Source organism: Thunnus thynnus, chromosome 15, assembly GCF_963924715.1.
Source record: "Thunnus thynnus chromosome 15, fThuThy2.1, whole genome shotgun sequence".
Taxonomy (NCBI): Eukaryota; Metazoa; Chordata; class Actinopteri; order Scombriformes; family Scombridae; genus Thunnus; species Thunnus thynnus.
In genome coordinates this window covers 24,091,534-24,119,498 of record NC_089531.1, presented here as the reverse complement: position 1 = coordinate 24,119,498, position 27,965 = coordinate 24,091,534, and the positions used below count along the sequence as shown (strand labels likewise).

Sequence of the window (27,965 nt, the reverse complement as noted above, 5' to 3'; positions counted from 1 at the left end):
AGTATTTCTTGTCAGTTCATGTTGATTTCGTGACAGTTCCTTAAGTGCCAAAATTTATATTGTAAGTTGATAGAACTGGCCAACAGGGTCAGTTATGGCTTAATAGTTTACATAACAGGAAAAACCTATAGCCTATATGGCTTCAGTCAGAGACTATTGTTTTATTTCTGTTCATTATTTTTTCATTTAATTGATTAATTAGTTTAGTTGAGTGTATAAAAAATGTCAGAAAAATGTGAAAAATCAGCACCAAAGCCCAAGGAAACAACAGTCCAGAGCAATCTAGGATAAAACATAAAAGCAGTTAAATCCTCACATTTAAGAAGCTAAAGGCAGTGGATGTTTAAAAAAAACATGACTTAAATGATTTATTGATTAAATAATTTATCAAAATGCCTTTCAAAGAAACAACGAATCATTAAATTGGAATATAATTATATATATATATATGTATATATAATTATATATGTTGTATATAATTAGGCATGAATTGGTTATGGTTAAGGTTAGGGTTTGGGTTAGGTTGGCCACAATGAATGGAAGTCAATGCAATGTCCTAACAAGGATAGCTGTGCGCAAACTTGTGTGTGTGTGTGTGTGTGTGAGAGAGAGAGAGAGAGAGAGAGAGAGAGAGAGAGAGAGAGAGAGAGAGACTTTAGCTGTGGAGGCACGTTGCACTCTGCAGCACTTGCGCACTGCTTTTACGCTCCGCTCACCTCTCCGCGTAGTAAAGCATCTCCACGCCGCCGCTCCGTCACCAGCAGCCGGACAGCCGGTGTTCTGCTGCATTGGCCAAGTTCAGGTGAGCCTCGTCTCCGCCACAACAAGTCCCCTCTCCGGTACCGACCGGGATGGTTGCTCCCTCCTGTTAAAAGGGATGTTATAAATGGGCCGCGCAGGATGTGAAGCCTCGCCAGAAGAAGCAGGAGGATGGTTAAACCAGGCTTGTCTGCGGCGGTGCTGCTGCTCCTGCTGGGCTTCCTCTCCGTGTCCTCCGTTAATGCCGGTGAGTTTTACCACAGGTTGATGAGCGATCAGCACGAGTAAACAGGGGATGATGTACTAGCTGATCAAACCACACATGCTGCTGTGTAGTGCTGCTGCAGTTTGGACCAGAACTGTCTGATGTGATGCATGTAGTGCATTATAGTGTATAGTAGCAGATCCCATATTGAAAATGTATTGCACCTGATATGACACATTGTTTGTGTGTGTGTGTGTGTGTGTGTGTGTGTGTGTGTGTGTTCATGTATGCGCGTGCATGTGTGTTTTTGCATGCATCAGCATCAACATTATCATCAGTCAAGCAGAAACAATACTATTTGTAATGCCAAAAATGGCTGACATAGATTAGTCTCATATTCATATTGTAATTTATAAGCCAAGTAGAAAAATCAGATAATCGAATGAGGAAATGCCACTCTTGTTCCCTAGTTTGCAGAATATTTATAGACATAAGTGCCATTTTGAAACAGGACATATCACCTTGGTAGTTGTTTCAAGAAAGTTCTTGATTTTAAAGGAGAAAGCACTGGAAAAAATCTAAACAAGAAAAAAAAAAAATGGAGAAAATATGACTCAACAACAGACTGAATAGGTGTGTTTCTACCTGCAAACTTCTACTTTGACGTCTATCAGTGTCAATGAAGTGTCATATTGAATTAAACAAGGGGCAGTTGCACCTTATCAAAGCCCTACAGCACAGCTCTAATCATCATATATCATGCATGATGGATTTAGTACCTCATCTATCTTTCATGATATTGCATATTTTTAACCTGCAGCGATTCTTGTATTTAAAAAGAACATTCATCTCAGGCAGAACATTGTGGTTACACTGCGTCTTCATGATAAGCTCAGAGATGACAGATAGTGCTTTGAAAAGCCCAAATCTTGGTGATAAGATCATGTGGGATTTATCTCAGCCTCCAGAGATTTGATGTTTGGCTTCCTGAGGCTGGAGATAAATGTAGTTTTAAGAGGGAATTTTGTGATTCTGCAGCCAGCTTTTGGCATTTTGGCAGCAAACGACTTAAGAATGGATGAGTATCCCTCTCTGCTATTGTATTGTTTGTGTGTGTGCGTGTGTGTGACTACTGGAAGATAAACAGTGGGAAAACAGCTAGTCAAATGGGGGGTCCTGGTAATGTATCACATGCGCACTTGAGAACACACCTACTGTGCATCAACAAACACACTCAAAGCCTTTGGGAGCCACTGAGAGAGTCCCCCACCAAAAAATTCATTTCGCCAACACTATGTAACACTTCTCCGCTGTTCTCTGATGATTGTGTTTGCATTGAACAGACGGAGGGAAGCAAAGAGAAAGCGAGAGTACATTCTTCTTCCTGTAATACCATTATTTGACTTCCCGAACATGTCGGAGGCCCGGCGTTCAGTATTTGCTGAGGTGTGAGACAATGTGACAATCTAATTTGCAAAAAGTGACAGACTGCAGCTTCTGCTGGTAATCTGGCGGGTAAACACAAAGAAAGAAAGAGTAGCATAATCGGATCACATACACCAACAACACACACACACACATACACACACAAACACACACACACATACTTTTAAGCACGGTGGATAAGATAACACATGGAGATAATACACACAGAAGAGCAAAGTATTAAAGCAAGACGATGTTATTTTAAAGGAGGAATGGCACATTTTTCCTCTTACGAATGAAAATATATTCAGAAGCACTAAAACTCACAAAGGCTTGGCTGCTACAGCCTCACTTGGTCTGGTATGACAAGTTGTTTTGTATTCAAAAAATAACTACCATTCAAATGAGGGTGTCAGTATAATGCACTGTCACTCTGCTACATTTAAAGTTTTAGCATTATCTTAATTGCCACTTGTGTCCATGTTGGCTGCTGTTCAGCTAAAGTTACGTAGCATCACGTTTAACCAGAAACAACAGAAACAAACTGTAAATACAACACTGACATTATCATCTTATATAGTTGATATCACAAACATGTTAGCAAATAGTTGCATATTTACACATCCAGCATGGAGCAACATTAGCATTCATTTATAATCATGTTTCTGGCTACCTGATGAATATAAGTCCAACACCCACTTTCTTTTAGCTCTGTTGAAGTCTCCACTCTCTCCTGACCGAAATATCTGGCTCTTTGGCCGCCAAATGCTCCATTATGTTCTCCAGCTTGTCGTTAACTTTGTCTGTCTGCTGTTTGGTGCTGGCTGGGTAGTGTACAGAGATTTTTTGTTGGCAGCAGCTGCCAGTTGTGGCTGGAAGCAATGCTGAGAAGAGCGGTCAGACTGAACCAAAACAGTAAATTTGAAGAACAAAAAAACAAAACAATGAGCTGAAAGACACTAAAACGCTCTGGAAACAGAGGGAACTAGAGAGTTGGTAATAATTCCCTGTGGGTTTATGTAATACCAGCAACTCTTTTCACAAAGTCATGTGATCCATTGTTAATATAAATACATTTTTTTTTAGATTAGAGCACCTTTAATGTGCATATTGGCAAACAAATTCACATATTATCACAAACCCACTGAAACACCTTTGTGGGCCCTGCGGGCTTGGGGCCATGGAGCAGCTGTCCACTTTGCCCCGTTGGTAATCCAACCGTAGAGTACATAATTAATACACAATAAACATCTGGAGGTAAAGGTAAAACAGGGAGAGGTGTGTGGCCTTTGGGGATTTATAAACCAGAATTTACAATGAAAGAACCAATTTGAATAAACTATTATTCATACATGTGCTTGTCCATCGGGAGTAGAATAGTAACTTGTGTGTGTGTGTGTGTGTGTGTGTGTGTGTTTTACGTCCAACTCAAGGTCTTCTATGATCAGAGTCAGGGCTGTATTTCCCATGAGCCTGACTTGTTAAAGCAACGTCAGAGTCAGACCTTGACATTGTGCTGGAACACACACATGCCTGCTAATGCGCACACACACACAAACACACTTGCACACACACCATGCCAATGTGTTTTTCTCCACTTTGCACTCCCTTTACACCCCCACTATTTCTGTTTTTTTTCACTTATATTTCTCACAAAGTTAAAGAAGACTGTAATGTCATCCATCATAGTTATTCTTGTGATTAACAAATGCATTGCATTCTGGGTTATGAGTTGTTGTTTTTCACCCAAACATTAAAATCAATTGGCAGTGTGACAGAGGAAATACATCCTCATGAGTCACACTTTAATGAGATGTGCGTGGGAGAAAGAAGCTGGGAAGAGAGAAGAAGGTGAAGATGTATGTGTGTGTGTGTGTGAGCGAGAAACACCAAGACGAAGACAAATGAGAAAGAGAGCCTTTTCAAGGGAAACACAAAGAGACCTGTGCGTGGTTAATTAGGCTTGGTATTAATGAAAGGAGAAAGATTAATTTGTGGGAGGAGAAGAGAAGATCTTAGGGAAGTGTGAAGGAGAACACAGAGTTCAAAGAGAGAAAGAGTGATGGAGAAGGAAAGATGTGTGTTCAGGTCTACATAGTAGCATCTACTGTATGTATAACAAGGTGTAAAGACAGAATATTCATTACCTGTCTCTTCCAATTTGTTTCCTGTGGTCATCGTGTGTGTTTCAGACACGCTGCTGTCAGCTCCGCTCAATGTGACCATCAGAGAGATTGAAGTCAACTCTGCCGTGGTCACGTGGGAAATCCTGGAAGGAGACCCGGTCATTGGATTCGCCATCACCCAACAGGTATCTCTATGTGTGTCGTGCCCTTTGTGTGAGTCAGTGTTGGAAAGTAACGAAGTACATTTACTCAAGTTCTGTACTTAAGTACAATTTTGAGGTACTTGTACTTTACTTCCAGTAAAGTATTTCCATTTGATGCTACTTTATACTTCCACTCCACTACATTTCAGAGGGAAATATTGTACTTTCTACTCTACTACATTTGAGTTTTAGTTTCTATTTATTTTTCAGATGAAGATTTGACACAATGGATAATATAACAAGCTTTTAAAATACAACACATTGTTAAAGATGAAACCAGTGGTTTCCAACCTTTTTGGCTTACAAAAAGAGGTGTGTAGTCGGGGGTCACATTTCTGATGTCTATGAGTTGTTAACAGCTCCACCAAATAGTGATTTTTCCCTCTAAACTTCTCACATGGATTCACTTCAATAAATGATCCAATATTTCACCAAAAAATAAAGATTAGAGAGAAAGTCCAAAAACTGAAAACAGATTTGAGTATCAGAATTTTTTTTCTTCTTTCCTCTCCCATTAATCATCTCATGACCCCTCAGATCTATCTGGTGACCCTTTGGAGGGGCCCGACCCCTATGTTGGGAAGCACTGGACTAAATTAGCTAACTGTATATAAAGTAGTTTAAACTAGCTCCACCTCCAGCAGCTACAACAGTAACATGCTGCTTACACGCTGATACTTGAGTATTAACAATCTAATGTCATATGTAGTATAATATCAGCTACAGGGGCAAAACAAGTACTTTTACTTTAATACTATAAGTAAATTTTGCTGCTAATTTTTTGTGTCAACTTGGGCACAATATCAGTAATACTACTACTAATAATGATGATAGACTAAACGGCCTAGAAAATGCAAGTTTAAGATCAATAATTAACATTTTTACAGCCAAATGGTTGCAGATGCACTTTCAGATGTTTTTCAAATGTACATTTACATGCAGTTTAAATCGCTTAAGAAATTGCCTTCTTTAATTGCCTGGTAAATAAAAATGTCCCTAAGGAGACTAACTCTTGATCTAGCAGGCACCAATTGACCTGAGCAAGCAGTCCTAGCTGAAAAATGATGTACATTTCCAGCAGAGCGTGTATGGCCTGAGCAGCCTTCTGTTTCTTTTAGTGTAATTACATTGCAGGAACAAACCCAGCTTTTTCCCCTACTATTAACCAAGAGAGACATGTATGCATTTACACCATATCAACCTTAACCAGAGGGCAGTTTGTTGAATTTCTACAAGAGGGATTGTCAGCAGGAAATTTTGACTTTGCCACCAGAAATCTGCATTTGCAAATGCATGCATCCAGGGATTTTTTGCTAACAAGTAGAAAAATCTTGTATATTGCCTCAAGGGAGCAGAGTGAAGCTGAACCTGTGACGTCAGTGATCTTCATCTCTATCTTCAAATTTCAGCATTTTTTATTAATTTTTTTTTTTTTTTTTAGGTATTTAGCGTTTCCCCAGATTTTTGTTCATTGCATGTTGGAAAAACTTCTGAAACATCAACCCCACTATAAGAATATTCTTTGGTTAAAAAATATCAGACAGTGGTTTGCTGTGTCAGTCTTCCCCTGACTGTGACTTTTCTGCTGAGACAGTGCCAAAGAAAAGAGAATTTGAGCCTCCTGTTCTTCTGTTCTTCTGTTTCTTGCTCATCTGCAGAAGAAGGATGTACGCATGCTGAGGTTCATCCAGGAGGTGAACACCACCACGCGCTCATGTGCATTGTGGGATCTGGATGAGGACACAGAGTACATTGTTCACGTTCAGAGTATCAGTATGGGAGGCAGCAGCCCCCCCAGTGAGCCGATCCTCTTCAGAACGCCCAAAGAGTCGGAGAAGCTGGCATCCAAGAGTCCAGGTGAGGGATGACAACATACAGAGGACTTATTATTTTCGATTTTTACTATTTTTACTTGGGAATCCTGGATTATTGTTAAAATGAGGATAAAGAATGATGATTTTTAAAACTAGTACAGTAATTGCAGCGGGAAACATTACAACTTGTGAATGTGTGGGGACATAAAATCAGTGCGATAAGCTTTAAACTGATCTGTTGCTTTTAGAAAATCAGGGTAATTGCGCACAAATCTACAGGCACACATGCAGATTTTGATAGCAGCTTTTAACTGGCAACAATAACACAGCAGTACTAATGTTCTGTTTGTGTTTTCATTCTCTATCAGGACAAAGAAGACGCTTATTTGACAATTTAATACAAATAAAGCAGAAATTGATGTCTTTGTGAGTACTCCCCCACCTCCCGTACAATATATTGTTCTCATTCTCAAATGCTTAGGCTGCTGTTACTGTATCTGGAGCGGCTTGCAGTACTTCCAATTTTATCATGCCCGACCCAGTTATAGTGCCAAGAGCAGCTGCTTCAGAGGGACCCAGCAAATACTAAACGCTCATCAGCAGCAAGGTGATAAGAGAGAGAACATGGGACATTAGGGAGCAGCGTATTCCCTAGAAACACCCCTGTGTGGGAGCTTCCAGAGGGCCCTATTAGGGGTAAAAGTGTTCAAGTGTGAAATACATGGTAAAATGTCCATCTTAACAAGTCATTTAAGCTTTTCTGCAAACAATTGGTTCTTGATTTCAGACATTGGTAAACAAAAGGAGGCTGTAACTGTCCATTTTGCCACTAAAGCTGTACTGTTGCTGGCAGATTGTATCTCCTGTAGCTAGCTAACTAATTAAGCTAATGTTGCTAATGCTGCATGAGTTGGCTGTCTCCTGCTGGCTTTTTAACGTGTCCAGCTGACTCGTTTTAAAATGAGAACTATGTCAAAGGGGGATCATATATGCACTTGATGGCTACAAGATATTATAATGATGATGATCTATGTGGAAGATAAATAAACAACTTTGTTCTTGTATTGCAATGTAGAGTTAATTTATCCCAGTATGATGTGGAAAAATGAAACAACTTAGATTTCATTCTGACATAACCTGTGTTTGGCTGCTTAGCTTACGTAGCCAACATATTTTCAAAGAGAAAATGCTTGTTAGGACTAGCTGATGTATTTGGCAAACATGATACTATATATTGGCTATGGTTGCTGGAGTGTAAACTCCTCCAAATCCAAAAAAGAACAGACATTAGCCTAAATTCTGATAGCATCCAGGACCAGCTCCTACTCAATGGGGAAATACTACATGGAAGTGATAGACATTCATGTTTTTTTGTTTTGTTTTGTTTTTGTTTGTTTTTTTTAATAACAGAACCCTTAAACAAACTACTGTACTGTAATGATGTGTTCCTTGGCACTGGAAGTAGTGCTGTGGTACTGTAGGTGGTAAGTTAGTTCAATGGACATATACTAATAATTGTAGTTTATGTTGGAGGAGATAATCCGTTCCTTACACTTACATTCATGTGCTTTTTGTAAACAACAAAAAACTACTAAACTAAACTTTTTAAATGTTGAGTATCTCTCTTACAGTCCTACGCACACTGTTTCAACTTGTGGAGAAAAATTCAAAGCTGAACTGGCCTGCCGTTGCTAGGTATAGCTGCTAAGCTATGACTGGACAATCACTGTTTGGGTGAGAGGTTTAGCAAACAGTCATCAGTAATTTCTAAAAATAGTGGTTCACTATATGTTCAGTTCATAAAAGGGGTGGTCAGTAAGTGAACAGTAAGTAATGTACCTGTTGCTTGTTTGGATTAAATAGTAGGTCGTTAGCGCTAGCTGTGACGACTGATCAGATGAGAATTTAACAGCCCTGCCATCATAAATTAAATGTCACCAAAAGGAGAAGTTGTTACAGTTCTGGACGTACTGTTTGACTGACAGCTATTAAAAATGTCACAGAGATGAAGGTTTAGCATCAAATATGGAGAAACTTGGTTCATAAAAATTGAAGCAAGGGAATTCATTAGAGGGAAAGCTAAAATACCAAACTTGAGGCTGATATCTTAAGCAAGAAAAAAAGGATTTCAAAAAGGTAATACTGAACGGAAATATTTATTTATATTCATTTATATTATTGCACCTCTATTTTGCAACGTAGCTACATGATGTTGTGATGTAGGCGTTTAGTGGGACAAATTTGTCTTGATGTTGAGGGGCAGACTCGTTTTGTTTGCTTTGACTTTGATGGAAGTTCCCTGTGCGCAAATTGTGTGTGTGTGTGTATGTGTGTTCGTGGAAGCATTCATTAGCTGTCCTGATTAAATCTCCCAGCCATTACTGCTCTCCACCCCTTCTAAGCGCGTAGTAATCAGCCTGACACCATTTAGTATCTGCAGGCGCAATGCAACACAACACACAGCCTGTTTATGTCTCTGTCTGTTTATCTTTCTCTCCATCTACCTATCTCTCTGTCTGTGTCTGTATCTATCTGTCTCTCTGTAGCGGCTCATATGCAATAACAGCAAAAAATATTACAAAAATCCTGAGCCGTCAGGGGTGGTGTGTATTAGGCAGCAGGGGAAGGACCCAAATGCAGACTATAGAAGCAGGAAGGGAAAGTTCAGTGAGATTATTGTAAAAAGTGAAGATACAAAAGCAAACAGGCATGGGTGGCAAGTCCAAACAGTCCAAACAGCAGTTGTATTAAATCCACAAAGTTGTAGGGATGCAATACGGAGCAGTCCAGACAGGCGGGCAAACAGGTGCAGATATGATACAAGTCCAGGTAACTGAAAAGAAGCTTGAAAACATTGACAAAAACTAACATGACAACAGCAACAATCTGACAAAGGATGATCTGAGCCGGTATATGAAGTAATTGGCTGATGAAGGAATATGTCACAGGTGAGGAGTGGGTGGATTAGGCCAGGTAACTGCAGGACTGATGAGAAGTAGGAACAGGTGTGAAGACGGGGAATGGAGGGAAAGTCAAGGACATATGGTGGACAGCTTGAGGATGGCAGGTCTGGGGAGTTGGAGGGAAGTACACGGCCTAGGAGAAGTGAGCAGTGGCTGGAGGAGACAGAGACAGAGAGCAATGCAGGGGGATGGGGATGAGAGATTGTGGCTGCAGAGAAGGACTGAGGAGCAGCATGTGACATGTGCACACTAAAGTTTACATAATGTAGTAAAATCCTTGGTGGCTGTTGTCGAGGTATAATGTTTTTAATGTTGGTTATTACATTAAACAGGGAATTGCAAAATCTCCAGTTTTGTAAATCAATCTTTAACGGCAGTAAAATATTACAGAGCTTTTCGTACTGTCGGAACTGTTCCAAGCTTTAATTTATCTCTGACAGTGCGGCAGCAGCAGCAGCAGCAGCAGCAGCAGTCTGCTTCACATTCACACACTTACACACATTCACATGCAGTATGGAAGATTCCCAGTACAACCACAGGGTTTTCTTCTTCCCAATACAGCTGCAGTTGTCTTGTTAACAAAGAGCATTAAGTTATGAATGGTAGGAACATGTAGGCCTACTTATATGAATGATTATTTGTATGGCAGTTGGCTTGATGTTTTCAACATACTACAAAGAGAACAGATGCACTGACAATCAATTCTAATTATGACCATATACACACTTGTGAGGAAGTAGTAGACATCTGTATTGGAGTTTGCTGGTAACCTCAGGTTTCTGACCAGAGGAGACAAGGATCTAATAATTTGATTTTAACCCAATTAAAGCTTCTTTGATTATTGCAGCTGTTATGTACAGTAAACACTATAACCAAATTATCTGATCTTATTAAAGTCATAACTTGTAACCCAAGAGATGCTTTGCCTGCTCTCTTTATGTGAATGCAGCTTAGTGTATTAGTAGTGCAGCTAATATTAGGATGCACACACAACTCAGGTAGATGAAGGAGTCTGATTACTTCAAATAATTTAAAGCATGTAATCAATTAACCGCAACAGTTTTATCCGCACTCCATGTAAAAGTACTGCGAACGTTATAACGTGTGAAACTGAAACAACTATTTGATCGACAGAGGAATAATCTGCAACTGTTTTCATAACTGATTAATCGCTGAAATCATTTATGAGGATTTCATGCTTCTCTCGGTTTTATATCACTGTTAGTTCAGTTCAGATCCTTATTGTCCCATGAGAGGAAAGTCTTTTTACAGCAAGTCAGGATAAAATACGAAACCATGAAAACATAAACACAATAAAAACACACAGAGACAATAAAATACTTTAAAAGTGCCGGCTATACTCACAATTCATACAGTAAGGATGTCTGTTAAAATCAAGGAAAACAGCAACAAGGAGAATAAAAATAAGAGCAATAAAGTGGTAAACTGTATATTATTATCATGATTATTGTAATTAGTCTGTTATAAATGACAGCTAAGGCGGCTTTTCACCAGTCATTTTACAATGTTTCCTAATTGATTTCTTGATATTTTAGGGTTATAGACTGTTGGTTGGATAAAACAAGACATTTGAAGGCATCACCTATAATTTTGGGGAAGTGTGAGGGACATTTTTTTACTATCCTCTGCTTTTTAATTATCTTATTGAGAAGAAAATGAATGTGTAATGAAAATAGTTATTAATTTAGCCCTATTAATATTTATAAGGTAGAGTACATGTTCTGCCAGAGAGCTTTACACGTGACTATATGTCTACAGAAGCTCTGGAGCTGAATGATGCCAGATGCTTACACTTGCTCCTACACTTGCCGATAGGTCTTTAGGGCCACCAGAGTGACTTTCCACCCACCCAACATTCACCTGGCCTGCTGGTATCTCCAGTGTGCACTCTCCACACAGACACACCAAGACCTCCATGTCATGTAGCCTGAGCTTATCTATATCAGAGGACTGTCTGTCAGAGTTTTGCCCTCACAACAGAAACATATAATCTGCTATTACCAACTTATTAGAGTTCAGCCTCCCCTCTATCAAGCCCCAGGCCTCGGCTCCAGCTCACAGGGATTAACATGGCATCACGAGATCTGAGAGTAAGCAGATCAGAGAGGCAGCATCCTTCTTGACTCATTCAGACACTGAAAAATACAAGTCAGTCCAAACTGACTCCAGAAGAGACCAGACTTAGGGGAAAGTTAAAGATCCCCTCCAGACATGTTTTTAAGATATAAAACATTTTACTTTGAATAATAATTTGCGTCCAATAAGTTTTTTCCACAAAAAAAGTTTAATTATCTCATTAAAATCCTTAAAATGACATCTTCTCCTTCTCCCTCACCTTCCTTTGAGAATATTCATATCACCTCAAGATGCAAGCACAGACTAATCAGTGATAGTGATGCGTTTCTGCTGTTTGTGCAAGCTTTTCAAATTATAGAGTTTTAAAACAGGGGATGTACCCCAGGCTGGAAATGGGAGACAGTTTGACCAGCATGAGGCCTGCTGTTGGCAACAAAGAGTGCGAGGATGTGTTCCAGACTGTGTTCAAACCTTTAACCCTCTGATTGGTGTTATACTGCAGCTGCCAGAGTCCTGTCAGCAAGAGAAACGCAGTGAGTGATTGGGTTGTGGTCCAACTCTCTTTGTCTCTGTAGACCTCTGTTCTCACTTAGCTTTAATTACACTGACCAGAGTGGAAAATTTACACCAGGCAGCCTCTCTGCTCTCCTGTCGCCCTGTTCGATTCTTTTATCTTTCCCTGCAGAGTTCCAGAGTGATGGCAATTTCACATTTACTCTCCGGGACAATGAATCGCAGTGTCCTCAGTGGCACTCTGTTGACTCTTTGAATGTGTGTGTGTGTGTGTGTGTTCTCTCTCCAGACGAGGTGACGATGGAGGAGGTTGGTCAGGCTGCCCAGCTGAGGGCTGGAGAACTCATCATCATTGTAGTGGTGCTCATCATGTGGGCAGGTAATATTCCTCTTCAGCATGGCACATTTATCACTGCAGACCATATCGGAATCCACTGTCTTAGGGCCAAATAGGCTCTCTGACTGAGGTCCTATTAAGAGACACACAGACTGGTAGTAGTGTCAGGGACGTGCAGAGGATGTTAGAGGGGCGGGGCCCAAATTCATAAAAGGTGATTTTTAAATAATTACATAAGTAAATGCCTTGAATGACTACTTTTGCGACACTATTAAATGGATATTAAAATCTATTCTATTCTATTCTATTCTATTCTAAAAAGCAACACATAAGCTTTAGATAAGGTGTATCAAACAGTTTTTTTAATTGTATTAAGATAAATATTTTAACAGTTAACATTCCTTCATCCCTTTCCTACCTCCCTCCAAAAATTACTGAAAAAAGTAATTTAAGTAACTTAATTATTTACCTAAATATATAATGACATTTAATAAACAGTTAACATTCAACAGTCATGTAAATGTAGCTGCATTCACTGTCCTGATATTCAAGTGTTGAGCAAACATAACACATAGAAGGGAAATATATATGCTTACTGTTCATATAATCTTACATTAGGCGCTACTTTAATGTCTGACATTAATAACACAAACATAATGACAACATCACTGCTGACTATAGTCTCAGATTAACTTAGCTAACATTGAACGCACCTCATTGGCTGTTTATTACAGAAGGAGGAAAATGTATTTAAGTGCATCATGTTGTTATGTTGTGGGGGATAAAATTTCAAACCCTTTTTTGCAACTTTATAACTAACTTAAACAAGTTGGAGAAACGTGTTGCGTGACAGTATTTAAATCCGCTCTGCATGGATGTGCATGACAATAATAGTCCCTCCAAACATTAGTTCTGCACTACTGAGTTCTGTCACCTAAAGTCACTTTACCTTGCAATAATAGCAAACTCTACTCTGAACACTAACATACCAATATGAATTCTCTGTCAGCTACACTCAGAAACAATATATGAGGAACTGAGTATATTGTTGAGTCACACTGGATGTAGCAGGAATAATAGGAATTTATTTATTTATTTAAAAAAAAAAAAGACCCCAGAAAAAGGGCACTTTCTCTTTAGGAGGCCAAACAGCAGGTGCTCAAGCCCCCTTAGAGATCCATCTATGCACGTGCCTAAAGTGCTGCCATCTCTCTGTAATGAGTATTTTGTGCCCTGCAGTGCTTTTGGGATGATGTAAAGCTGGCCAGCATACATTATGGATGACCAGAACACATCAAATCCAGGTTTCAATTATGTACACCCATACATAGAAAGCAACTATGGAAATGGAAATAAACTGTAGCAGGAGGCAAGCAGCTCTCAAAGTCAGAACAGACAGAAATGTGTTTTGGTAAAAGACTCGGTTTGAGATATGAGATCAGATTGAGTTTTTGTGTTTTTTTAATATTGGAGATGCATTTGTGTAAGACATGATTCAGGATCTTCACCCCTAAGTTGATCAATTTCAGCAAATTCAGGAAAAACATACAACACACACACTAATTGAACATAAAATAAAACCATTCTTATCCAAATTGGGGGTCTGAGGATACTGATTATGAAAGTCATAGAGCCAAATTTGAGCTATAATGTCAATAAGTGTTGCCTGATGCACACCTGGTATACAGGTGTGAAATGAAAATGATATCATGCCAAAGAAAGTGTTGAATTCTGTCACACTATCAGCACTAACTAGAGATGCATCGATACGGTCATGGAGCTACATCAGGCATACTTTTGCATGATTTTGGATTATAGAAATAACATTGACTTGACTTGACTAATATACTGTATACATTGTATTTTATGTGAGATTATGTAGTAGGTTTTAACATACGTGTTGCATATTTAAATCATATGTTTTATATATTTTAATTTAAAGTGAGAATAAGTCATTAGTGTGACACACTAATAATATACGCCAAAACTTTAAAGGATAAATTCACAGTTTCTCAAGTCTGTCTTAAAATAATAAATGAATGAATCAATGAACATTGAAAAAGTTTTTGCTTGCTGTAATCATTCTTTTTATTACTGGTCATTGAAAGATCCCGTCATAATGCACTCACTGTATGTTGGAAGAGATGGAGAACAAAATCCACAGCCCTCATTTTGGTGGTCAAAATCCAAAGCCCTCCTTCTGTGCAAAAACGTATTCAAAAGTTGCTGAAGCTTATGTGAGGCTTCAACAATGTGAGTTAGACAAATTGAGAGGAAATCTTCCAAAGCTTAAGTCTTTTTAGTACAAAATTCCCTCTTTGTGTTCCCTGTTGAGCTGCAGAGAAAGGATAGTAACAAAAAAGGAGATTTTGTACTGAGAAGACTTAACTTTGGAACTTTGGAAGAAATCCACTTGATGTGTCTAACTGAAGCCTCATATTATCTTTGGATATATTTTTGAATATACTTTTGCACAGAAGCAGGACTGTGGATCATTTAAATACATTAGGAAGGGATCTTTTTTTTTGGTCAGTATTAACATGAAGAATTTTTGCATGTAAAACCTGTTTCAGTGTTCATATGGACACCTTACCATCCTTTAATGGGTTACAAACCAAACTAGAACATTTGTTTTTAGCTGTTAAACAATGCAAACTCCTATCATCATCACACTATGGCAGCATGTTGACATCTCCATAACACATACAATAACACAGTCACATATATCTCAAGTGTTATACTTTAATAATGACATATTAATATAAATGACATTGTTAGAATAACTTGGAATAGCTCAGTCAGTGAACAGTTAACATGCCTGAATTACTCCCATATTACAGAATGTCTGACTCATACATTATAATGGGAACCTATCGATGTTAACAAAAAACCATGACGTCAATCAGAACTTATCTTAGTATTGGGATCATCCCCTCTTTCTCCTCACTCTCAGGCAAAGACCTACTTTTATATAATACTTTACTTTTATGCTGATAGACTATAACATCTATGGAAAGTATTTCACACTGCAAGAACCTTTAAACCTCCTGTGATTAGCTCTGTGTTGCAGCTGTTCTTTTGTGCATCTCAGCACTGTTTTACTGATGCTTACAGTTATAAATATTCCTACCTAACCCACTTCAAGTGTAATGAGATACAAATGTGGCCCATATACTGTATGTTGCATATACAGTAACAGCGAGAGAGGTCTAGATCTCCCTCACCAATTACCCACGAGAGGACGAGAGAGGCTGAGAGAGAGAGAGAGGGAGATTCAAAGAGAGTTGGAGAGGGAGCAGCGAGTGAAAAACTGCGCAATCGAGTCTCGAGAAGAGAAATAAGGAGGGCAGGACGGTGAAAAAAACTGTAAGTGAAGGAGGCGAATTGTGGTTTTCAGCTTTAATTGGGCCTGTGGGGCATGCTTGGGGATATCACAGTGAGATATCCTATCTTGCCCTATGGTATTGCAGTGATCAGATGAGCAGAGGTTGACATAAGCAGAACGCAGCGACTGAAGCCTGTTCAGGCCAAATTCCTCCTGCCTAAACCTTCCACACACTCCTCCGCTGTCATGAATTATTCTCTTTCTCCATTTCTGTTCTCTATCTCTCTCCACATCTCTCTCTCTCCTCGCTGCCATGTTTTTAATCTTTTTGACTGAAGGCAGGCTTGACATGGCTATCTTATCATCAAGTTCATATCTCTGTCTGCACGGTTCTGTATCTGTGTCGGTGTCTGTTTTTTTTTTTTTTCTTCAGTTTGATTCAGTTGGCTTTATTGACACATCAAAAGACAGTTGGCTGAATAGAGATGAATAACTAGTACGTATCATCACCTCTTCCAGCTGTTATTGAAATAATTGTGCTGCTGTGTATCAACATTTCAAGGTGTATAAAGCTAGAAACATTCAAACAATGAATAAAATGCATTCATGGAAGTGAAAAACAAATAAGCTTTATAGAGATTTATAGAAACATTTATTTTAAGCCTCTTTGTCTCAATTCAGGTCAGTTTAATGCAATTTCAGGATGCTTCAATAAGCCTGACTGCATATTGACAATGTTTCCAATGCTAAAACTGTGTTGAAATTGGAAATCAATTTCCACTCGGTGTCCACTTACTCTCATCTTCTGGAGCTTTTGGTCATATCTGGTCTTTCTGGTCATGGTCTTCAGTTTTCGTGTAGATAAACTTTTCATTATTCTCAGCACGTAAAAGGATTGAGACTTAAAGTTTTTTTTCTTGACCTTTGAAACAGCAGTTGACAAAACAATCTCCACTCGAGGTTTACTCACTCGCTTGTTCTGGAGCTTTCCACCATATCACACAGTCTTTATCAGCAGGGTTATGTTAAAATCAATTTATTAACACAATAGTCAATATAAGATATAAGAAAATCTGTGTTTGAAAATATGTGATTAGTGTAGGCAGAGGAGAGATAAGATGCTTTCATGTAAAAATCTTACATCACTTAATCCTTGATGGAATAGTTCAACATTTTTTGGAAACACACTTATTTGCTTTCTTGCTGAGAGTAAGATAAGAGGATCAACACCACTCTCGTCTTTACGCTAAATACGAAGCGAGAGCCAGCATGTGGTTAGCTTAGCTCAGCATAAAGACTGTAAACAAGAAACAGCTATCCAAAATCCAAAATCCACCTACCAGCACTTTTAAAGCTCATTAAAACCACATTATATCTTGTTTGTTTAATCCATACTCCGCTGGTTGTCTTGCTACTTCAAGGTGACAACAAGATGCCAGGAGGTCACTGTGGCTGGCCAAGAAAGTCCAGCGCCTAACCTCAATGAAACCACAACTTGTCATTTTTACATTTTGGTTTTTGTACGGATTAAGCAAATTACATGTAATATGTTATTTAGTGAGATTTGGAGGTGGGTTGGGGTTAGAGTTAGAGGTCAGGGTTTGGTTGCCAGTGGTGGCTGCTCCAGTAGCCTTGACCTGGACCTCTGACCTCACCATGGACAAGAGCAAAATAAACCAAAGGCAAAAGGGATTTCAACAGCTGTTATTATTCTAACAAATAATTATCATGTCCATTTGTCTCTCAGGGGTGATCGCCCTGTTTTGTCGTCAGTATGACATCATCAAAGACAACGAGCCCAACAACAACAAGGACAAAGCCAAGAACTCCTCAGAGTGCAGTACTCCTGAGCACCCACAGGGGGGGCTACTGCGCAGCAATGTCTAAGACCAGCCCCGAATTGCCTTCTGCAATAACCAACTCCTCCAACCTCAGGACAGGTGAGGACAGGAAATCTTTATAACTGTCATCTACAAAAAGCTCCCATGTTATATAATATCTCATAGAAATACTGTTCTATTTTTTATTTCTATGCTTTTTCTCTTTGCTCCATTTTATTATTGTGCTGCTGCTACAACCTAAATTCCACACAATCATGTAAGATTCATCTGATACTCAAGAGACTAGCTCTTTATGAATTTAGGTAACATGGTATTCCTTTACATAACAATATGTTTGGATAGCTCACCATACCTTTATGGTTTTAAACTAGTTTCAGGTGAATGTGACATTTTTTTAATTGACCATTCTCCAAACCTTTCCCCTGACCAGCAGTTGTCCAATCACAGCTTAGCAACTGTAACAAGGTACCGCAGGTCTTACAATCTTTGGATTTGTCCACATGCATGGGGCTGTAAGGGCAATACTGTGTATCTCAAGAGTTTGGTGGGTGGTTCCTTTTTTTGAAACTGTTTCAAGAAGAAGAAATGAATTTAACTGTGTGTTTGTCTGCTTTGATGCAAACTGCATTCGTTTGCATGTCTTGTTAACTACCTACAGAAGTTACTGTCAAAGCTAAGGGGCATATTGTTACCTAACTATGCTCTTTGTGGGGTTAGAAGAGTTTGCATCAGAAAAAGAGTTCAGGGTGATGTTCAGCTCTTCCATGTAGGCATGGGACGATATCAAAATTTCATGTCATGATTATCCTGGCCAAAATAATCGTGATTAACAGTATTATCCCAATAATCATCAAAATATGCTTAAACCAGCACTAAAACATACTGGAATCACTTTACCTTACATTTTGTTAAGAAACAAATATTTTTATTGCATCAAAGGACACATATCTTTTTTTGTGAACATCCTTTTTAGTGAAAATCAAACAAGGGCAGATTCAGACTCTCACTAACATCCAGCAGGTACGGTAATCCCGATGAAAGAAAGAAATGCATTAATAAAAAGAATCTACCCATCAACCTTATATCCAAGCATTTACAATCCGAGCCTTCAGCCATGGTGACGCATGACTGGAAAGATGCGGGCTCCTCCTTGTGGCAAATCGCAATTCAAAATAAATCAGGAAATCGATAGGACTGTACGTTAGTGAGCTAGACAGCTTTTTCAAGTCACCCCTGTGAAGATATTCACGCTCAGGTGAGGATAATCACAATTATCCCAATAATGGAAATTCACCACGATTAAATTATATTGAGTGTTTTTATCCCGCTATAAGGAAAATCTTATATCCTCCCATCCCTACATCCGTGTCTCCCATGTTGATCATCAGCCGGTGAGGATGTTGACTTTTTACCTGGGATATATGTAGCTTTAGCCTCATTCTTTTAGAATTATATCATGTATGTGGCCATCAAGCGCCTGTAAGACCCTTTTTACAAGCTTCTTGATTTAAAACATGTCAGATTGAATCATTAAAAAGTGAGTTGGAGTTTGAGTGTTCAGCCAAATCATGCAGTTAGTTCATTTGCTAGTTTAACTACAGTCACAGTCATCATTTCTGCTGCCAAAACTGACTCTGTTGCCAAGAAATGAGAGGTTGGCTTTTGATTACCTCTGCCTGAAGTCAAGAACCCATCATTTCATAAATTACTGCAAATTTCAAGTGATTAATCTGCCACCATTATGATTGTAAACTACTGTTTTGGCAGTGCTTGAGCAGAAAGCATGACAGGCACAGCAACAGCAACTGCTTGGGGGCAAGGTTTTGTGAAAGGTTTATTAGAAATAAGAAAAAAAAGAATCACCTCAAAAACAGTTTTTTGTGAATAATGCAACAAGCAGTATCATGACTATATTGTTCCAGTCCTTACCATCTCTGAACTGTCCTTTGTCTCTCATCAAGTACAGTCAATCTGTTTCTTTCAGACCCTGAGGCCAACAGAAAGCCATTCTCAGAAATCATCGTACTGAAGAACAGATTAACCATTACAGAAACTCTCCTTGACACAATGAAGAACTTTTAAAAACAATGGACACAAATATGAACTTGCAGAATCAAAGTCTGCAAACAGTCAAACAGGAAACATTCACCTTTGTTGTGACCAAAACTGGACTGTAGCATATTTTTTGTGGACTGCCGATAAAGACACAAGACATAAAATGGCTGTCGGTGAAAGCACTGGAGGGGACATAATTTATTCTTGACAAGAACTGCTTGATTCATTCGTTCTGGTTACTTTTCATCAGTGGCATGGAATCCCAGGAGTGGATCATCAAACATGAATGTCTGTTGTCGTTCTTTTTTCTAGGTTTGTACCACTGGTCAGACATGGCAGTAATGTAGGTGGGCTCTCAAGAACAGCTGGTCTCAAGGTCCAGTTATCAGTCAGTGCACAACAAAACAAGCTGAGCTCTGTTTTAAAACCAAGGACTTTCTCTTTTTCTATCTCCCCATCTGTCATTCCTTCATTCCTGACTTTATTATAGTCCTTTGAGTAGCAGCTTATCTCTCTCCCTGTCTTTCCGTGTCGGTGTCTCTCTAATAAGCACATTGCCATTTGGTGCTCCTCCTATTGTGATTGTTTGAACCCTCACAATCTCAATCCTGATTACGGTGTCATTTTATTATTGGGTCAGAAATATTGCACATTGAGTCTTGTCTCCTGCCTTTGACTCTCTCTCTCTTTGTCTCCCTTTCTGTCATCAGTTAAATGATGCACCTGTTTTTCTCTCTCCTCTCTGAACTGGAACCTGAGTGCCCTTGTCAGTTCGGGGATAAAATCTGACACGGTTTTTACAGCACCCCATATTTTCCGTATATGAGTTGGATGACGCTGTCTGAGTACAACCATGATTCAGACAAAGTTCAAGGATTGACCAGGCAATCTCTCATCAAAGCAGTGTCTCACTCCACACAAAAAAGTAAAGCAACTTCCAAGTTTGAAATCCAGAAGTTCACTTCTACATCAAACTTTTAAAAGACTGGGATGTCTGGAAAATGACTCATTTAAGTTCATATTGAGGTTTATTGTTCGTCACTGCATATTCAGCACCATATGCTGTCTGCGGTCTGCAGCAGGATGTGCAGGGAATAGGGATGGAGATATGCAGGGCATTATTCCTAATGAAATGTATACAGTGGGTAAAGTTTGGCAGGGTTTCCACTCTGGTTTGGCTTAAGACCAGCACGGATGCAAAGCTGCAGAAACAAACAGATTATGCACTCAGCTGTGTGGCTAAACTTAGTTGTGTGGCTGTTTTGAAACGTAAACCATTGCAAACCATTTTTTCTCAAACCCCATTTGCAACTATCTGACTACTAAGTGAACAGACAGTAATGGGATACAGCAAAAATCCATAAAACCCAGGTTTAAATGCATAAAAGACTGCAAATTTGATCACCCAAACCGCCAGGAACTTTCACGGACTGCTAGTTCTATGAAATGTTACATGAACATGTATTATATGTTCAAAAAGAACCCGTCATAAACATAATCCAAATACAGTGTGTGGTAAAGTATAAAAATCGAAATCTTAAAAATATGGTGTCTTCCTACATTCAACACGGTCTGGCAGTCCTTCAGTCCATCAGTGCAAATACCTAGCGAAGGTCTAATAATGAAAAATAGTATTATTTTAGGTGGACCATCCAATTAAAGGGTTAACTGTAATGCTTCAGGCAGATCCAGAGATATGTGATGCTTGTCAAGATGCCAGTGTAGGGGTCAGTCATTTGGAGGGCCTCAGAGCAAGATTTGATTTTGATAATCATTTCAGTGCTGTAAAAAAAAGTCTAAACCTTTGCTGGTAAGAGCTTTAGAAGTGTAAGGATGTGCCTGCTTCTTTGTTTCATATCACACCTTTAGTACATTTTTTACGTAAGCAATTTGAATACATCACTTTGCATTCTGATAACTGTGACACTTCAATTAAATTTGACATTTAATAGACAAAATGACTAATTGATTAAAAGCTGGTGATGTTCTATATTTTTCTGTCAAAAAATCCCATGAAAAGACCAAAACAACTTTGGGTACATAAACCTGTGTAGTGTACCCAAATCCTGAGAATATCTTATTTCTCTGTGCCATAGAGCTTCATTGTTGTCCAAAAGCTATTAAAAACACATCAGTTAGTCACACTATTGACATGTTCCTTCACTACAATTCTGCATAAACTGTCCTGCTGCTGTATATACTCATTAGAGCAATGTGTACTAATCCACAGTTGTAAGTAGTCCACAACAAAGGCACTATTTACTCCTGTTGGAGTCACGCTTGCTAAAAACTACAGTGCCCAGGAAATTAAACTGTACATTTGTGAGCTGTTTTTAAAGATTACTTACTACTAGGAGATGAATGGGCTTAGGGCTGAGTGCAACAGATAGGCACGGGAAGTTGGAAAGTATTGAGAGATGGATAACAACCTAGTCCTTTAAAGCAGAAACATATATATATAGATTAATCAATGAGGATAATCACTGTTATTTGCAACCCTAGTTCTTAAGCAGGCTTCAACATTCTGTCATTAAAGGAGAAATCATAGCATATCTCTCACTTTTTCAGTTACCTCTTCATCACTAGTTTTATGTGAAGAAGCAAAGGACTTCATCAGAGTCGTACAGCTAAAGATAAAGCTTCATTATCTTGTTTTGGGCTCCCTGTTCAATTATGATGTGTTATCCACATAATTGCAAATATATTGGACCCCGGCCCCTGGATACTGACGCTCACCAGTTGAGTTCAATAAAAAAGTCAGACAGAAAAACGCTGCGAAGCTGAACTCAGCAGAGTTGCAGCCATATTAGCGATAATGAGTGAATGTCTGAATGCCTCGCTGGTTGAGATGACTGCTAATCAGCACCACATACACACATTCACACACACTGGATTTAAATACTGCCTTCCGTATTTAAATACTGCTCTGTGCTGAGAGAGACAGCCATTACTTTCTCATCTCAATCATCTGTTCTGTCAGCACACCGAACCCACACCCTGCCATCCATTTATCTGCCTCTCTCTTTCCTCCTCTATCTACAGCCACCCTCATCCGCCTTCATTCTCCTATATATGAATTTCCCCTCATTTTCTATCTCTCTGTCGTAATGCTCTCTTCCTCATATATCACTCCACCCATCCTCGTTTCTCCTCTACAACAGTCTTGTCCTCACTTCTCTTCCCCCCCAGCTTCCCTCTCCCCTGTTTCTCATTATATCCACTCTCAGAGTCCCGTTAGCCGCCTTCTCCCTCTCTGCATCAGCTCTCCTCTCTCTCATTCGTCCCTGGCCCACTGCCTATCCCTCGCTCCTCTGCTCATTTATCACTTTTTCGTCTCAGACTGGCCTGGATGGACACTTTACCTAGTAAACAAGTAAGGTGAAATAGACTAGAGGGAGGAAGAGAATGAAAGAATCAGGGAAAGAGGAGAACTGAAAACACTCTTCTACTCTAATAATAAGCACATATTGTATGTAAAGGTTGGATTTTAAAAGTGCTTTTAAGAGCATGGGAACAAGATTTGTAAGATGTAACAAGGACACTTAATTGTTCACTAAAGCTCTCCCCAGAACAGTGACTGCTTATGTGGATGGGGTTGAAGTGAGAGCAATACTTGGCATTTAAAGAGTTTCTTTTATCCTTTCCAAGATCAAAAACACAAGAGCAAAAGTGTAAGGAATTGATTTAAAAGTGTGTTTGTCTGTTAGCACTTACTACAGTAGTACCTGAATGTTACTTCCAAGCATCATTAACTAACAAGGTTATATTATTTTTTGACAAGCCCCGTTCACAACTAGCATTCATTGCGTGGTATGTCCTGGTTGGTATCAGAGTTTAAGCTAACGTTAGCAGCTCTGTTTTGCTCTTTATTGGGTTTGGGAAAGTTTACACTCCAGCAACTCCAGCTATCATTACCTGAGACAGTGTTACATTTGTCGAACAATTTGTTAGTCCTCATCCTAAAATCATTTTCTACTGTTTGAAAATAAGAACAAGTATGTAAACTATGCAGCCAAATTGGGTTAAAATAGTATGGGCTTACATTTTTTCTTATCGTACCTCATAATACTAAGAGCTGCAATATGTCTTAAATAAATGACCTTTCAGCGTCAGTCTTTTAGCAAGATATCATGTAAGCAGCCGTCAAGTGCATATTTAAGAGCTTTTAAAACAAGTCAACTTGAAACAAAGTCAGATGGCGACAGTGGTCATGGAGCTACCATTAGCCTAATTAGCAAGCTAGCTATGGCTGATAAATTCTAGCAACGCAATAGGTTTCATTTTAGCCACCAAAATCAACAATCACTGGCTTCCGTCTATCTCCGAAATTAAGGACCTATTGTTTCACATCTTAAGAATTTCAATGGTAAATCTGCTACTGTTTTGTAAACTGTGTAACTGCAGTTTGACAGGCGTAAAAGGATTGCTGCTTAGTGAAGGGTCAATTGGAAATGAAAATCTTACCTGCGCTGACCTCCAATAGTTTAACTTCTCATATTGTTGCAATGATGTACTACAAGTGTAGTTCCAGGTGCAACAAAGCACAAGGATGAAACAGGCAATAAACTTTCAGCCACAGAGGACAGTGAAACACTGCTTTTCAGCCTGGTATTAAGCTACTCATTAATGTAGCTTAATGAAAAAGAAAATTACAGATTCATTCACATGCCAACCATGGGTGTAAAACATGAATAAGTGACTCCTCAGTTGTGTTATTAACTCAAGATGGCTGCAGTGCGAAACCATCTGACATTGAGAAAGAAAGTACCTGCATACAAACAAAGAGAAACTAAAAGAGCAGACGTGTAATTATTGAAGATAGGATACTTGAGGTGATGACAGAAGTGGGGCATCATGACCAGCGTGTAGAACACAGCAGAATTAAAAGAACAAGTGTGTACGACAAAGTAGACGCTGGGGATTTGAATGTCAAGCTTTTTTTCAAGGGTAGTGTAGCTCAGTAGCGTCTGAGGAAGCCTGTTGGAAGCTGAAATCAGAGTGGCTGTTGTTGCTCCATCTGCACAGATGGACCAGGTGAAAGAAGGGAAAGATTGCAGTCAGCAAATTTTGAAGTATTTTCAAACTGCACCTCCTCTTGTTTCCTGTTTGCCGTCATGTCTTTAGTTTCCTTGTGTCATGAACAGGACATGGACCAGATTCTCAATGCATGAACACACTCTTGTGTACTCACTGATGTATAGACTTACATATACATATACTCCACTTTCCATTCTTCATCTCAATTATTTATAGCAGTTACACAAAGTAGCCTGCTGCTGTTTTCTTACTCAAATGTTGGCTCTTTGAAGGAACGGTCCTGCATTTTTGGGAATGCGCTTGTTTGCCGTCAAATCCAATCAGATGTGAATGAGGCTAGCAGTTTCCGTTTGAATTCGTTTGTCTTTGTGCTAAGCTAGGATAGCCTGGTACTGGACCTCTGAATCACCGCCCACAACTCTGATTTGTTCAGCAGTTCAAATAAGTCTGGTGCTGTGCCAAATGACAGTTGTTTCGACCAATCAGAGTTTTGTAGGCAGAATCATGAATGGGGACAAAGCCTTTCTACATGGCTAACTAGCTATCTTGCTACATCCAAAAAAATGAGCAACAGCAAGATGGAGACAAGTGTGGATGGCGTAGCTGTACAAGTTGTTCTAAGTTGACTTGCAGAAATAGCAACTCTTAAATAAGCATATTTTTTCAAACCTAGTAAATGACATCAGGTTAACCACTCCTAGCAACTGCTACCACCACCTTCGTGTTGACTGAAGTGACGTCAGGCCGACGGATACGTCACTAACAAATTAACAGACTAGCAAAATGTTCCCCCTAACTAACAAAAAGTAGAGGCTGACATTTTTTCAGGAATGCTGTGGGTCATGGGATTCCTGTGGGATTCCCACGGGATGGGAGTCAAATTCACTATTCATCACATGACTAGGGAAAAAAAGTCAATGGAAGCAGGTGGGACAGGAATCATATTAACAATAGGTCAGTTTTTATATTTAAATATGCAGTTCTAATATGAATAAACGCTATTTTCTTTATTTTGAACATAATGCTAGTTGTTCTGTTGTCTTTTTTTTATTCTTTTTTATTCTCTCCTGTCTGCTCTGGTGGCTGGTTGCTGTTTGGTTGCAGCTAGAGGCTTATTAAACTTTTACGGGAATGCTGTTGCTCACAGGATTCCTGTGGGATTCCCGTGGGAACTGGATGGGATGAGAATCATTCTTCCGGGATTGGGATGGGACAGGAATTTTTTTTTACTCTGTATTTTTGTGGGAGGGGACAGGAGTGAAAATTCACTCCCATGTCACCATCTAGTTGGAAGGGGTATATTTTGTTAAGTCATTAGCAAGGCTAATCAGGCTAAGGCTAACATTTTCCAGACCTTATTTTTGTTTTGAAGGTGTTCTGAGATGATATTGATTGTTGAACCTTTTTTCAACTGACTCACTACGCTCACAGAAACTGGAAGTTGCATCCTCACTTGCCTTCAGAAATCAGAGTAACGCTGCTCTCACTCTCTTGTGATTGATCAAAGGAAACAATCACTATTGATGTTGTAGCTCTATCATTTAGCCACACAAATGAGAAAGTGAACTGTTCTAAATTTCTCTTTTCTAAATTGGGTAAACATCATCTGGATCACTGAACATTAATCTGATATAGTAGGTGATAAAAGTACGAATGTGCTTTGTAACTGTAATACTATTGAACTTGAAGTGGTCATTTTCCTATATCAGTCTCCGGTTTCAGTTTCCAGGCACACACACTCACACACTCACTCACTCACACACCAGAGTCCATTCTCCGTCTGGCTGCCGTCCAAACTGACACATTGGGGAAGCAGCAGAAGGCAGGTCTGGCCCAGACAGCTCTGTCTCTGTCTATCTGAGGCTGCAGGAGGCGACTCAACAGCTGCTCAAGGTGAACATCCAATGAGGCATGTGTGAATATGGAGCCTGGGCTGGAGACTCAGATCAGGAGAGAGACGTGAAGACAGACAGAGAGAGAGAGCGAGGGGAAGATGAGTCAGAGATTCGGAGGGAATAAAATCGAGAGTGACAGACACAGAGGGAGAGAGAAGATTATTACACCCAGTGGGGTTTGCAGTGTCAAGTCCAGTCCAGTATAATGTGATGTTTGAATGTTAACGGGGGTGTCAGCTCGCTGTGGCACAGCCTAGGTCCCAATTTGAACTTTAGGGTTCATTGTCTGAGCAAATATGGAAGGAATATTGACAGAAATGTATTTGGAAACCATAACAAAAACTTGAGTATCACAATGGCCAAATAATACCTGATCAATCATCAATCATTGCTCCACTTTGTTCCGATGCAGGTACTGGTAGCAAATTGTATTTACTGCAGGGAACTTCACCATAAGATATAGGTTTTAAATTAATGGATACACCTGGATTTTGCCAATAAGTGATTGCTTGCCTTCATAATCTCTCCAAAGTAAGATTACTGTTTGTATGAATGTTTTAAGCCCTCAGTAGTAATAAAACTATAAGATTTAAGTAATCTCAATATAGTAAATATTCCATTAGAGCAGTTTGCCCCATTACAATACCATGAGCTTCTTAATAACCCCGGCCTTAAACCAAACTCCCGCTTCCCTAATATTCATGTGCCAATGGAAGGCTACAACATGGTTGAAGTTACCCCATTCCCACTGGTTTGCCTTTAGGCTACTCTACATGACTGGATGAGTGAATATCGAGAACTTTGAATAATCACCCTATGGCCCTACACATAGTAAAGAATGGGGCCGTTTACCTATGACATATATATTTGTACTTTATGTCGAAGCAAATAACCAAGAAGCATGGATTTACAGCAGAATAATGGAGTCAGTGTTTTATGTACATTCATGATGTCTGTGTTGAAACATTTTGATGTTCATGGGATAAAACCTGTTCATGAGGGCTAGCATGACTCTGCTATTGTTCACACCTATGGTATATATATACTATTTCTATGAAAATGTAAATGTCTAATTATGTATTAACACAGAAAAGAAATAAAATATTTTCAATGCACCGTTTATGTGTCTGGGTGTTTACTGTACTTTCTACTGCATTAGGAAATACACTGCAAAGAGAGAAATGGAGGGAGGGGAAGTGAAGACAAATCCTGGCCCCAAATGCCATTTATACTTGTCTAGGTTGAAAAAGCCCTAAAACAGTATGTAGACCATTATGAGACACTGGAACTCTGAAAAATTAAGAGAATTCAATACATTATAGTAAATAATGTTAGTGCTGAAATGATTGATTGATGGATTCGTCAATCAA

The 27,965-nt window shown here is 39.2% G+C and overlaps 1 protein-coding gene across 2 annotated transcripts; it reads left to right on the top strand.

Moving 5' to 3' along the window:
* Positions 1–677: 677 nt before the first annotated feature.
* fndc5b (fibronectin type III domain containing 5b) lies at positions 678–27,715 on the top strand. Of its 2 annotated transcripts, XM_067611479.1 has the most exons (6): positions 678–1,006; positions 4,582–4,700; positions 6,377–6,575; positions 12,395–12,484; positions 17,515–17,707; positions 19,593–27,715. In XM_067611479.1, the coding sequence occupies exons 1-5, from the start codon at positions 931–933 to the stop codon at positions 17,652–17,654; spliced, it is 624 nt and encodes a 207-aa protein (XP_067467580.1). In that variant the 5' UTR covers positions 678–930; the 3' UTR covers positions 17,655–17,707; positions 19,593–27,715. The 2 variants fall into 2 exon arrangements, with proteins under 2 accessions (XP_067467580.1, XP_067467581.1); XM_067611480.1 differs by lacking the exons at positions 17,515–17,707; positions 19,593–27,715 and adding an exon at positions 15,636–16,579.
* The last annotated feature ends 250 nt before the right edge of the window (positions 27,716–27,965 follow it).